The 15,724-nt window shown below is 36.3% G+C and overlaps 1 protein-coding gene across 3 annotated transcripts in view; it reads left to right on the forward strand.

Annotated features, from left to right (window-relative positions):
• The window catches only part of Prp5 (pre-mRNA processing factor 5), a 593,106-nt gene that overhangs the window by 500,391 nt on the left and 76,991 nt on the right, over positions 1-15,724 (forward strand). For all 3 annotated transcript variants that reach the window (XM_090403381.1, XM_090403382.1, XM_090403383.1), the window contains exon 17: positions 5,994-6,143. In XM_090403381.1, the coding sequence (XP_090259507.1) occupies positions 5,994-6,143 (150 nt within the window). The remainder of the gene's footprint in view (positions 1-5,993; positions 6,144-15,724) is intronic.

Consider the following 15,724-nt stretch of genomic DNA (forward strand, 5'->3'; position numbering starts at 1 on the left):
TCCATCAGTAAAAGAGATGGTAATGTCAATTAACCATGCTTCTGGCCAAATTATCATGGATACGAAGTGCATATTAAAATTTTAATACCTTTGATATTACATTGAAATATGTGATGGATACGAAGCGTATGAGGTATTTGATCCATAATTGCCGGTAAGGTGGTTAACACACTTACTATTCATTTATTTTTGCAAAAATAAAATAAATAAAATTATAAGAATATTGTACAAGAACTTTCTAACCTCAAACTATTTGCACATAGATTACCTTACAAACATATTGTCCTCATGTGAGGACAGGTTGTTTTCAAGTTTGTTTAATGAATATGGTAATAAACATGAACAAATTAAATATTCACACTTTCTACAAGGTATAACGATATATAAAACCATACTAACCTTTCTAGAAGACTCATAAAATCACCAAATTCAAATCAACAAAACAGCAGCTTTTCACTTCCTCCTTGATATCACCATGCACTGCAGAGATTGGTATTCCTGTAACTCTGTTGAAACTCCTGCCATCTGGTGTGGTTTCTAAGAACACTTTGGTCTCCTCAGATGAGGACTACATGCATACAGTAGCACCAAATTATGAATGAATAATTATTATGAGGGAAAATATATGCATCCTCATATGAGGCCCTTATGCATGAGAGGGTTAAATAATTGAACAAGTTTAATAGTTCCAGTATGTTGCCACTATCACAGAGATATCATCTCTGTGATAGTGGCAACACACAATAAGGGAAAGATGACTAGAAACAAAAGTCATAAGTGGATTGCCTGCTATGGGAGCTGGTAGCTAGATTTTGCTGTTGGGCAGGAAGTCTAAAAGTAACATTTCCTAAATTTTGGGGATTTTCATACATTTACATAATAGCATTACTATAATCTGTATGTTGAGAGGAATGGGAATGATAGTCATCATCAAATTCCTGCCATGTACCCACAAGGGGTGTACAGGATATGATAGTACTACATGAAAAAATTATATCATTACTAACTTCCTATCTACAATTTTCCTCCAAATCAGTCTGTTACCTGTCAAGACTCCAACATTATCAGATCTTATATTTCTATCGTCTAAGGCACTTTGTACCATATCATTCCATCTATATCTTGGTCTTCCTCTGAATCGTTTTCCTGCCAATCTGGCAGAGAACACTTGTTTTGCTAATCTTTCCTCGCCCATTCTGTTTAAATGACCATACCACCTGAGATTAGCTCTGCTAACGCATTCCTGGATGCAGACAATGTCAAGGTCTTTCCTAATATCCTCATTTTTAATATGATATTGCCATTGATGCCATCTGTTCACGCCTCTAATCTTTCTCAGGACTCTCATATCTGCGGTCTCTAGTCTTTGGTCAAGTGTTTTACTTCTGACCCAGCTCTCAGATCCATAAGTTAAAACTGGTTTGAACACTGTCTTGTATACAGCTAATTTAGTGTTCCGACTAATTTCTCTCTTATTCCATATGAATTTATTCATTTGACTTCCCACCATACCAGCTTTGCTGATTCTGTTGTCTGTTTCCATATTTAATTTACCATCTTCAGTAAAAATCGTACCTAAGTAGCTGAAATGTTTTACTTGTTCCACAGGTTCTCCATTCACAACACAGTTGACATTTTCAATGATTCTGCCTATTTTCATTGTCTTTGTCTTTTTATTGCTGACCTTCATACCATATCTATTACAACAGCTATTCAATTTAGTCAGAGAATCTTGCAGACTTGTAGCGGATTTATTTAGAAGTATAACATCATCCACATAAAGCAAAGAGCTGACATTAACATCTCCAATTTTGATATCAGGTTTAATACCACATTCCTTCATAATGTGATCCATATAGATAATGAATAACAGAGGGGATAATGTACATCCTTGTCTCACACCAGATTTAACATTAAACCATCTTCCTGTACTTCCTTCAATTCTAACTGCTGACTCACAACTTAAATAAAGACTAAGTATTGCTTGATATAATGCCCCATTGACACCATATAACTGCAGTGTATTGAATAGCTTCTCTCTTGGCACCTTATCATATGGGAATGATAGTTATTTTGTTAATCTTTTTTGGTTGATTTTGTAAATTTATGTCCAAGGCATGGTCATCTATACCTGACCATAGTCTTGGTGACAGATATATTTCATGAGTTCTTTGAGTAACAAGTTGCAAGAACAAGAAAAAACCTTGTGCACACCTGGAACTGAGAGGAGGGGAGGGTTGATCTGTAGGAGAGCAGATAAGGGCATCCAGCTTCACAAAGTTTGAAAGCAATGCAGGGATTACATTTCTTGGAAGTTTTTTTCTATTTTTCTGAAGCACCCAAGACATAGGAAATAGTAATAGCATTATTATAATCTGTATGTTGAGAGGAATGTGAGATCATGGAAGTAATAGTTATTTTATTAATCTTTTTTGGCATGGCCATTGGACAAATAGAAAAATAGAGAAGACCGCGACTGTAAATGAAGCCTGGTTGAAACAGAGTTTGGAGGCTCTGTTTACAAAGATTTTAATAACACCATATTGTGGGAGAGGTGGGAAATTGAAAATTTTTTGTATACATCTATAAACAGAAAGAAAGAGTGCCATTGGGCAGACGTGATTTGTTTAGCAAAGTTCCCCTCATGTTGCCCCTTAGTCTTCTGACAAAAATACATCTGAAGATCCTAAATAACCTAGACACAAACAAGGCATCTGGTCCTGGTGGTTACCCACCTATTCTTTTAAAAAATTGTGCCCCAGAACTAACACCTATCCTATTCAACTGGCATATATCCTACAAAATGGATGCAGGTCCACATCCAGCCCATCCCAAAGAAAGGTGATAAATGTCAACTAACGAATTACCATCCAATTGCTCTCACTTCTGTTCTCAATAAAATTATGGTGAAGGTCATCAACAACCAACTAATCAGTGACCAGCAGTATGGACTCTGCCACTCGTGATCTATGGCTGATCTTGCTTTCACCACCCACCTCTGGACTCTGGCCATGGAGAAATTTGGAGAAACCCACGTAGTTGCCCTTGACATTTCAAAGACATTTGATTGAGTTTGGCACAGGGGCCTAATTAACAGACTGCCAACCATTAGTCTGCCTTCCACTCTATGGAACTGGATTGCCAACTTGCTCATTGATCACCATGGTGGATGGTTTACTCTCCTCAGATTTCCTCACCAATGCAGGAGTACCCCAGGGTTCCGTTCTCTCACCCATTCTCTTGCTGTTGTATATAAATGACCTGTTCTCGCAGACTTCCAATCCTATCCATAGCTTCGCTGATGACAGTACGTTCATTCCACCTTTTCAGTCGACAAACCTTGTAGTGCTCAAGTATTTTAATCTTGAAGATCTACCACGATTAGGGACATGAACTCAGATCTCCTAGCTATATCCCAGTGGGGCAAGGACAACCTTGTAAACCTTCAATGCCACCAAAACTCAGTGCTGTCTGATCTCTTGCAAGAAAGAGCTCACATCTCTCCCCCCCTTTACCTTCAGTAACACTGATATATCCAAACATGATCAGATTACTGTTCTTGGACTGATCTGAATCTCAGATCTTTTGTGGCACAACTGCATTTCAACTATAGTTTCTGCAGCTGCCAAAAAAATTTGTGTACTTTTTCGCACAAGACACTAATCACTACTTCACACGTTCACAGCTCCTAACTCTATACAAAGCCCAAATCTGCCCAGTCTGGAATATAGCTCTCATATTTGGGTGGTGCACCATCCTTTCTAAGATTGCTCGATTATATCCAGAAGAGGGCAACCTGGCTAATGATCCCTCTCTCACATACCCACTTCAATCTCTCTTTCACAGACATTCAGTTTCTGCCTTGCGGCTCTCTTCTACAGATACCTTCATGGACAGATACCTCTGCTGAATTGGCGATAATTATTCCTCCACTCTCCTCCAAAATCATTAAAACAAGAGCCACTGCTAAATAACACCATTTTACAGTCCATCTAACTCACCAAACCAACTTCATTGCCTCCTCTTTCATTCTATCTACTTCTGTCCTTCGGAACAGTCTCCTCCACTCTGCTTTCCCCAAAGATTACAACCCTCAGCTGTTTAAGCAAAATGTGAACAGATTGCTCCTCCTTTCTATTCCTCTTGCCCACAAGAGGAATAGAAAGGGTCATGTGACCTTTCGTGGGTGGATCAGATATTAAAAAAAAAAAAAAAAAAAAGTAGCTCAGTATCTTCATGAATTGGCTACTTAAAATGAGACCTCAATAATGGTTAAAACAGGTAGATCTAGGTAGTGGCCTTTCCATTAATGCATTGCATTATTGGATACTAAGGCAAATGATGTGAAGTCATAGCCTCTATATAGTAGCCCAGTCGTGAAGATACTTCATGCACAAACTTTGTTTGCTTACTTGGATAAAGGATGAAAAACCAAGAATATAATTTCTTGGCATCTTTAATCTATAGTATAACCAAGTGAAAAACCTTTCAACACCCATCACTCTGTATTGCATAATTCTTATTTAGTTTGTGACAACTCAACAGGAGAGGTTCACCAACCTATTGTATGTTACACCGTGGATGGGCAAGAAGAAATTTCTTCACATTGTTTCGAAAGCTATTGATTGTATTCCATGGGAAACTGTTCAGTAATTTGCTATCAGGCAGTGGTCTGGAACCTATCATATCACATGACCAGGGTATGCTTGTATGCTGACATGATATTTCTTTGTAAGTTCCACTTCTTTTCCAGTGATACTTCTTACATTGCTGGTTCTGTTCTCATTCCTGCCAGGCTGACTTCGTTGTTCATCCTGATTCTCTTATGAAATCAGCAGAGGACGTGTTTAACTGGACGATCTACTCCTTATATGACATTACATTTTATCACTTTAAGCCAATACAGAATACAAATTTGTTGACTAAATCCCAAATTCTTAAGTCATCCTTGTTGCTGTTGAGATGGAACCTAATAATAATTATTATTATTATTATTGTTCCAGGCAACTCCAAGGAGTCGACAGACTCATCGAGGGAGGCCCTAACATCATGTCAAGAACAACTATGCGACATTCACACAGTATCTATCATACCTTGCCTTGAACTCATTCACGGTCGTAGCACCCACGACAGACTCTGGAAGCTTATTCCACTCATTCACTACTCTCCAAGTAAAAAACCTAGCTCTAACACCCTTGTCAACCACGCTCTTGCCCAGCTTCCATTCATGGCCTCTAGTCCTCCCACCACCAGTCATATTTTCAAAAATATCTTCTGGATCAATCTTATAGAATATATGAGTGCATCATCATCATCAGAAAGTGAGGGTTGAACATTAAATCAGAAGCTGCAGTTTGTTTCTCTTCATTTCTTAAAAGAGTGAATGTATGGAGTTCTAGTTATTTAGCCTTGACCTTTAAGCAAGAATGTTGCATATTCAAAACTATATTTGTGAGATATTTATTATATAGTTGCTTAAAGGTGACTAGTCCCTTAAGCAAACACATAATCTATCTAATAAGTAACTGGGAGAAGACCTCCACAATCTTTTAAACTGTGTTAGGCTTCATAGTTGCTATTTCAGAATCATTATCAATATATGAAACTAAGAAAAAGTTCCAGCCAAAGCTTCATATGACCACTGCCATTTAAAAGTAAATTTGGTTTAGGAAACCTTGTCCTATATCCTTGGTCCATTATAGATTCCCTGCAATGATAGTTGACTGTAAATGTGAAACTGATGTAGAACAATCAAAAAGCCTATTATCTGCTAGCACTAAACCTCTTTCAACGACACTGATGAAATAGTTTTTCAGTTATTAAAGCTTATCTCTTATATTTAAGACAAAATATGTACTTGATCGAATTTTCATTTATATTAATCTTGGGAACTGCTTTTGTGAATTTCTAATTGAACTCTCAATACATGCATAATGTTAAATTGTTTACAATATCAGATTACTGAAACATTTTTTTCCTTCCACTTTTTAAAGGAAGGCAAGAAAGTAAGAAGCAGTAGTGGATTTACTGGAAAAGGTTTTAAATTTGATGAAGCAGAAGCTCAATTGGCAAATGAGAAAAAAAAATTTCAGAAAGCAGCTCTAGGTTTACAGGATTCTGATGATGAAGATGCTGAAGCTGATGTAAGTCACTTTTTATTTAATATTTATAGAGAAATTCAAGAAAGCAATTTGATTTTCATCAATTTGATTTGACATAAAAAGCTTATTCTTTAGGACCAGAGTTTGTATATATAAACTCAGAATTTATAAATGTAAACCTCTTATATTACATTTGCTTATTAATTTTCATTTGCTTTGTGGTGCATTTTGAAGAACATAAACTTGACCCACAGTTAGAATCCCATAAAGAATATGAGGAATTTTTAAGTATTTTGAAGTACTGGCAAGTTGTATTAAAAACACATACACACAAGACAAACCAGGTAGAATACACATTGGTGCAACAACTTTTTTTTTTATTAACTGAACTCACTATTCATTACTTGGTTATTTGACAAGTTCTATTTCCCTGTGGAAAGATGTGGATTCAACTGGTATTAAGTTTTATAGCATATTTCACTGTTATTACTGTTAGCTGCATTCTTGAAGTTATAAAATTAAAAAATAAAAATAAAAATACTGTGAATCCAGAAACTATATTTTAACTTAAATTGATCTTTCCACAAATTTTCTAGTTCTGCTTTCACAGAACATAATGGTATAATGAACATTTCCTGACAAGTCCATCTGGATCTTGCCAATTTATCTTATGTTTCAGTTTCTCATATGAAATTATCCATCATTTTTTTTGTTATAGAGTTGGTATGTGTATGTTTGAGCTGTAGAACATTAATACCATGATGTTCTACAAATTTGGAGAGGGGAAAACTTATTAGCATTACATTTGAAGATTCTGCTCTATAAGAAACAGCAGTAAAAGGAATGAATGAACAGAAAAGAATTTGTTCTGTGGGTTTGGAGTTGAACTGTGATGGAATGTCATACCTCTGCTGTGTGTGTTTTAACAAATTTAAAGGAATTACTTTACTGATGTATTCTGATGAACAATGGCCATGAAAATATTGGAAGAAAATGCAAGCAACAGAATGTAGTAAATCTGTAAGATACAAGTCATTGATCAACATAATTACTTTTTTGTGTTAAATCAAGTATTTTTAGGAGTTTTAAGAACCCACTCCATATGTGAGAAGAGTAAGCTGTTATATGGATTTTGTGATTGCAGTGATAATAGCTATGCCACAGTAAAGTAACACTCTTTAACAAAGAGAAAATTGAATTTCTTTGGATGGTGATAGGATGATGTTTGTAATATGTATATGCAAAAAAAACCTTCAGTTTAGAAGAATAATTCCAAGCAGAGAAATCTTATATGGTTCAGAGATTTGGACATTGTCAAAAGTAAAATAGAAAAAAAAGGGTTCTGTTTAGGAGAACTTTGGCATTAAAATTAAGGTTATTAGAACTCCCATTAAAGAATAATTTGAGAAGCAGATTTTAGTTTTGTCGAGGTTTTCTGCAATTTTATATAACAGAGAGTGCTAAGAAAAACCCCAGGTAACCAGATCACACTGCCATTGAAAACTAGACTTCATCATTAAATTCCTGACATGTACCCTCAAGGGGTGTACAGGATATGATAGTACTATATGAAAAATTTACATCATTACTAACTTCTTATCTACAATTTTCCTCCAAATCAGTCTATTACTTGTCAAGACTCAAATATTTTCATTATCAGATTATATATTTCTATCATCTAAGGCACATTGTATTGTATCAATCCACCTATATCTTGGTCTTCCTCTGGTGCGTTTTCCTGCCAACCTGGCAGAGAACACTTGTTTTGCTAATCTTTCCTCGCCCATTCTGTTTAAGCGACCATACCACCTGAGATTAGCTCTGCTAACACATTCCTGGATACTAACAATGTCAAGTTCTTTCCTAATATCCTCATTTTTAATACGACATTGCCATTGATGCCATCTGTTCACGCACCTAATCTTTCTCAGGACTCTTGTATCTGCGGTCTCTAGTCTTTGGTCAAGTGTTTTACTTCTGACCCAGCTCTAAGATCCATAAGTTAAAACTGGTTTGAACACTGTCTTGTATACAGCTAATTTAGTGTTCCGACTAATTTCTCTCTTATTCCATATGAATTTGTTCATTTGACTTCCTACCATACCAGCTTTGTTGATTCTGTTGTCTACTTCCATATTTAATTTACCATCTTCACTAAAAATCTTGACTAAGTAGCTGAAATGTTTTACTTGTTCCACAGGTTCTCCATTCACAACACAGTTGACATTTTCAATGATTCTGCCTATTTTCATTGTCTTTGTCTTTTTATTGCTGACTTTCATATATCTATTACAACAGTTATTCAATTTAGTCAGGGAATCTTGCAGACTTGTAACGGATTTATTTAGAAATATAACATCTGCATAAAGCAAAGAGCTGACATTAACATCTCCAATTCTGATATCATGTTTAATACCACTTTCCTTCATAATGTGATCCATATAGATAATGAATAACAGAGGGGATAATGTACATCCTTGTCTCACACCAGATTTAACATTAAACCATCTTCCTGTACTTCCTTCAAGTCTAACTGCTGAATTACAACTCAAATACAGACTAAGTATTGCTTGATATAATGCCCCATTGACACCATATAACTGTACAGTATTGAATAGCTTCTCTCTTGGCACCTTGTCATATGCCTTTTCCAGATCGACAAAACTTAAATACAGATCTTTGTTATATTCCCATGCTTTCTCGACTATTTGTCATAAAGTGAAGATCTCATCCTGACAGCCTCTGTTTCCTGAATCCAGCTTGTTCTTCACCAAGCTTTTCTTCCACAATTCTTCTCAACCATTTCTCAAGTATACTTACATAGATCTTTCCAGGAAAACACTCAGTTGGGAAATACCACGTGTAATTCTCACATTGTTTTATTTCTCTTTTTATATATGGGTACTATGAGAGCTCTACTCCTATCATCGGGAATTCGTCCCTCTGTCCAGGCTTTCTGAACTATGCAGTGCAGCCAGTGTAAGACTCTTATACCACCATACTTCAGCATTTCTGGTCGAATATCATCTACTCCTGCTGCCTTTCCACATTCCAAGCCTTTGATGGCTTTTTCTACTTCAAGTATGTATATGTATTCCTGACTGCATGCCTGGTCATTGTTTTTTAACACTGTGCTGTCATCACTGCTTGTTTCATTTAGCAGTTTTTCAGCTGACGACTATTACTCCATACTTCATGTCACCTTTATCATCTCTAACTCCTTTTACAGCACTCTTTCCTTCATTCCTACGCTTCTTAAACAATCTCCAGAATATTTTGCCACCTTCTTGATATTTATTTTCTATATTCTTGCGAAAGTCCTCCCATGACTTTTGTTTAGCTAGTTTTACAGTGTTTAGCAATCTTGCATTTGCCTCTGTATTCTCTAAGAGCACAAGCTGACTTATTTGCCAGGAACTTTTGATATGCTTTCTTCTTTTCCTTCTCTGCCTCTTTCTATGTCCACCATGGAGTCCTGGTTTTTCTATCCTTGCAAACAATCACACCACATGCCTCTCTTTCTGAATCAATCTGAATCAACAGGGTTTTCTTCATGGCTTGCCACTGAATCTCCAAGGTTTGATTGCTGTTCTGAAACTCTTTCATTTTTTCTTCAATAGTCTTTTTGTATGTTAGTCTACAGTTCACATCTGAGAGCTGCTCAACTTTTATTCGCTTTAAAACTTTCTTACATGTTATTCTTTTCAATATGAAATTCAATTTTATCCTTTTCAAGACTAAATAGTGATTGCTTCCAATTTCAAATCCTCTATACACTCTGGTGTCCTGCACCAGGAAAAAAACATCACTATCAACAATAACATAGTCAATGATACTTTTCTTATTCCTTGCCTCTTCTCTCCATGTGAATTTGTGCACATTTTTATGTTGGAACGTGGTGTTAGTAATAACCAGTCCATGTCCTGAGCAGAAATCCATCAGGTATTTGCCATTATTATTAGCTTTGCTATTTTCCCAAAATATTTTTGTATGTCTGACAATCATTTCCTACTCTGGAAAACTAGACCTTTGAACTTTAAATTGTAAGACTCTGAGCAGTGAAGCACAGCTAACTGAAGAGCTAAAGCAACTAAAATGAGACATTCTCAGACTGTATGAAGTTACATGTAATGGTGAAGAAATCTTCAATTAAGAAAATGAGACATACTGTATTATAGAGGCCAAGATAAGGAAAGAATTAGTGCGGCTGGATTCATGATTAAAAAAAAAATTGAAGAACAACATAATAGAATTTGACAGTATATCTGATCAAATAGCAAGCATTGTTCAAATCTCAAAAATATACACTCTTAAGATCATCTAAGTCTATTCACCAACAATAAGTCATACTGATGAAGAAATTGAAGACTTTCATAATGAGGTATCCCAACTTTACAATAAAGGAAAATGTCCTTTCAGAATTGTAATGGGAAAATTTAATGCTAAAATTGGTTTACAACAATCAAATGAAAACTCAATGGGAAATTTTGGATATGGCATGAGAGATGATAGAGGAGCAAGATTAATAGAATTTTCTGAAAGAAAAAAAAAATGGAACATCATGAATTTTTTTTTTCAAGAAAAAATCACATGAAGTGGTGGAAAAACTAATGAAATTGATTTTATCCTCAGCAATAAGGAAAACATCTTTTAAGACTTCTTTTATAAACACCTTAAATACTGGAAGTGACCATCGTATGATATGCAGTAAGATTCAAATAAAACTGCCAAAAAGAAAGAAGAAAAATGTTTCGAAGATCAAAGCAAAACATAGGTGTACATAAACTCAACATTAAAAAAGATATATTCCAACATGACTAAACAATGGATTTAAAAATCTTATTATAGATGACAATGCTGATCCATCAAAGTAAAGACACTATTACCCAAAACCTTTACAATGCTCATTTGAAATTGCTGGCACCACAGAACAGAAACAAGCAAAATTTCTGAAGAAATGAAGAGAAATGAAACAATCAAAAACCTGCAAAATAAAATTGAATACACTGATTTGTGCAAAATGATCAGAAAATGTATCACAGAAGAAATAAGAAAATTCATACACCAAACAATTGAAGACAACCATAGTCTCAAAAAAAGCCAAACAGCAATAAACAGATGGTTGAAGTCAAACTACAAAATGGAACCATAACCAGAGATAAATATGCCATAGCAAAAAGAATTGAGGAATTTTACTCAGTATTATATCAGAATGATGAATTAAATGAAGAAGACAACTACGAAATAGCTGAAGTACCACAGATTCTACCAGAAGAAGGTTATTGGAGCATCCAAAGCTTGCAAAGCTATTGGTGAGGATGAAGTTAAAGCTGAACTCTAATATCAGGTGGAGAAATTATCAAAATCTTAGCAAAACTATTTACCTTATGTATGAAGAAAACTAATGTACCAAGAAAATGGAAGAAGGCTGTCCTAATTCTGATACATAAAAAAAATTAGGTAGAAGACTTGATGAACTACCGACCAATCAGTGGTTTACAAAAGTCTTGGCTCATAGGCTTTGTATGACTCTAGACTAAGCACAACCAAAAGAACAGGCAGGCTTTTGAAGTGGCTTTAGTACAGTGGACCACATTCCAGTTGTACAATAGATTATCGAATGGTATGGTGAATATCAGTTACCATTATGTCTTGGTTTTATTGATTATGAGAAAGCCTTTGATTAAGTTAAAACTTATGCAATGCTTAAAGCGTTACGAAACCAACAAGTGGAGGAACCATATGTCAGGACCATCAAATCCGTATATACACCAAGCCAGCAGCAGTTCATTTCAATGGAGACATCTCTACTGTGAAAATACAGAGAGGTATTAAGACAGGTGACATAATATCTCTAAAATTATTCACAGTGTGCCTAGAAGAAATATTCAAACTTCTTCATTGGGAAGGGAAAGATCTTGAAGATAAATAGAAGATATCTGAGCCATTTATGCTTTGCAGATGACACAGTTATCTTTACTTCAACTGCACATGAATTACAGATTCGTATCCATGAAGTCCAAATTGCTAGCAAAACAGCTGGCCTAAAGATAAACCTAAAGAAGATCCAAGTTATGTTCAATAGCTATGTCCAACCAAAAATAATAAAAATCAATAATGATGAAATTAAACAAGTAGATCATTACATATACTAGGACAACAGATATCAATGGAACAAAATATAATTTACGAAATTAAAAGACGCATGATGCTTGAGTTGAAAGCATTTGGCAAATTGCATTCAATATTCAAAAGCCATTATGCCTGAAGAGAAAAGTTTACATGGACACTAAATGCAAAAGAAATTCAAAAATTAAGAACAGCACAATTTAGTATGGAAAGAAGTATGCTTGATATCACAAAAAGAATACGTGGATAAGAAATGAAACCAAAGTCTCTGACATCATAGGAAGAGTGAAATATCTGAAGTGGCAATGAGCTGGGCATATTGCTCAAAGACAAGATCAATGATGGACAAAAGAAGTAGTGGATTGGATTCCACAAGAGGAAAAATGACCACAATATGACCTAAATCATTCTGGATTGATGATATCATCAGATTTGCAAGAGTGACATGGGAAAGGAGAGCCATGGACAGACAGTTTGGGAGTAATCTTGTAAAGGCCTTCATCCAAATTGAATTATGGTGATTTTTTATAAGTGTAGCACAGAATTTAAAAATAATAGAATAAAAAGATAACATGGAACAAGAGGCAATTCTTGTGCACATACCTTCAGAATGATCAACCACAAGCACCAGGAGATTTATGCTATCCAGTTTGAAAAGAACTAAACTAAATTAGCTGTATACAAGACAGTGTTCAAACCAGTTTTAACTTATGGATCTGAGAGCTGGGTCAGAAGTAAAACACTTGACCAAAGACTAGAGACCGCAGATATGAGAGTCCTGAGAAAGATTATAGGTGTGAACAGATGGCATCAATGGCAATATCATATTAAAAACATGGATATTAGGAAAGAACTTGACATTGTCAGCATCCAGGAATGTGTTAGCAGAGCTAATCTCAGGTGGTATGGTCACTTAAACAGAATTAACAAAACAAGTGTTCTCTGCCAGGTTGGCAGCAAAACGACCCAGAGGAAGACCAAGATATAGGTGGATTGATACGGTACAAAGTACCTTAGACGATAGAAATATAAGAAATGATAATTTTGGATTCTTGACAAGTAACAGACTGATTTGGAGGAAAATTGTAGATAGGAAGTTAGTAATGGTGTAATTTTTTTCATGTAGTACTATCATATCCTGTACACCCCTTGAGGGTACATGGCAGGAATTTGATGATGATGATGAGTTTGAAAAGAAGATTCTGCTGATCACGTTTTAGCAAAAAACCAAAGGTAACATTGACTGCTACATATTATGACTGGTAGGAGGGCATTTACAAGCTCACGAGCACTAGGAGGAATCTGTTCACATTTTGCTTAAACAGCTGAGGGTTGTAATCTCTGGGGAAATTACAGGGGAGGAGACTGTTCCGAAGGACAGAAGTAGATGGAATGAAAGAGGAGGCAGTGAAGTTGGTTCGGTGAGTTTCAAGATGGACTGTAAATGGTGTTATTTTGCAATGGCTCTTGTTTTAATAATTTTGGAGGAGAGGATAGTGCAATATTCCATGGCTTGCAGATTTGGTCTTTATATAGAGTTAGCAGCAGTGAATGTGTGAAGTAGTGAAATAGTGTCTTGTGTGAAAAAGTACACAAAATTTTTTGGCAGCTGCAGAAGCTAGAGTTGAAATGCGGTTGTGCAACGAAAGATCTCAGATTCAGATTAAAATACTTGAGCACCACAAGGTTTGTTGAATGAAAAGGAAGAATGTCCAAGAACAGAAATCCGATTGGATATCTCAGTGTTACTGAATGCAAAGGGGAAGAGAGATGCAAGGTCTTTCTTGTGAGAGATCAGAGAGGACTGAGTTTTGGTGGCATTGAAGTTTACAAGGTTGTCCTTGCCCCACTGGGATATTGCTAGGAGATCTGAGTTCATGTCCCTGATCGTGGTAGATCTTGAAGATTAAAATACTTGAGCACTACAAGGTTTGTCAAATGAAAAGGAGGATTGACCCATACTGTCATCAGCAAAGCTATGGATAGGATTGGAAGTCTGTGAGAACAGGTCCTTTATATATACAACAGTAAGAGAGAGTGGGTGAGAAAACAGAACCCTGGGGTACTCCTGCATTGGTGATTAAATCTGAGGAGAGTAAACCATCCACAATGACATCTACTGAGTGATCAGTGAGGAAGTTAGCAATCCAGTTGCATAGCGTGGAAGGCAGATTATTGGTTGGCAGTCTGTTAATTAGGCCCCTGTGGCAAATTTCATCAAATGTCTTTGAAATGTTGAGGGCAACTATGTGGGTTTCTCCACATAGTTGCCCTCGGCTATGTGGGGGGCAATCACAAGTGGCAGAATCCATACTGCTGGTCACTGATTAGTTGGTATGTATATAGGTGGTTCAAGAGTTGGTTGTTGATGACCTTCACCATAATTTTAGAAAGAAAACAGAAGGTGGAGCAATTGGAATGTAATTCGTTAGGTGACTTTTATCACCTTTCTTTGGGATGGGTTGGATGTGTACCTCCTTCCATGTTGTAAGGTAGATGCCAGTTGAATAGGATAAATTGAAGAGGCAATACAGGATAGGTGTAGGTGTTAGTTCTGGGCACAATTTTTTAACAGAATAGGTGGGATACCATCAGGACCAGATGTCTTGTTTATGTCTAGGTTATTTAGGATTCATCGGATGTCTTTTTGTCGGAAGACTATGGGTAACATGAGGGGGCCCATTCTTGGCAGAGTTGAGGGAACTTTGCTGGTCTTCAGTGCAGGAATTAGAAGAGAAAAGTGATGCCAGTAAGTTGGTCTTGTCTTTAGGTGAGGTACCATCCAGATGTGAGAATAATGGAGAACTGGGTGAGCAGAAGTTGCACCCAATGACCTTGGCAAGGGACCAGAAGAAGGACTGCCATTTGGGGTAGAAGGTGAGTTTATGGCATTTGTCCCTTTCAAAGTCTGACATGGACTTGATGATGATTCTTTTGCATCTGTTGCAAACTGCAGAGTGGGCAGCTGGAAGTTTGGTCTTGAGCTATTTGTGGTAATTATTATTATTATTAAGAGAGACCTCCAGGGAGTCCACATGCTACACTCACCAGCTATCATACTTATTATTGAATTTATTCACCATGCTTGCCTCACAGCATTCAATGGAAATCCATTCCAATCACATACCACACTATGAAAGAAAAATCTAGCCCTCATCCCCTTCTTAGTGGCATTCATTCTCAGGTTCCAAGGATGCCCTCTTGCTCTTTCCCCACCCTTCATAAATTGAAAAATTCCATCGACCGAAATCTTGTATGACCCTTTCTGAAGTTTATAAGTCTCGATCATATCACCCTTCTTTCTCCTGTGTGTGCTAGTGTCTGCAGTCTACAAATTCTCAATCTGTCTTCATGATCAGTATTCCACAATCCTGATGTCATTTTTAACCCACTCCTTTGCACTCTCTCCACCATATCAGAATCACAACAGAAACCAGGTGACCAGACCTGCACACAATAGTTCAAGTGAGGTCTTATCAAGGCCTTGTAAAGAG

This window comes from Typopeltis vanoorti, chromosome 14 (genome assembly GCF_054136105.1).
Source record: "Typopeltis vanoorti isolate ZY-2024b chromosome 14, IOZ_Tvanoo_1.0, whole genome shotgun sequence".
Classification (NCBI taxonomy): domain Eukaryota; kingdom Metazoa; phylum Arthropoda; class Arachnida; order Uropygi; family Thelyphonidae; genus Typopeltis; species Typopeltis vanoorti.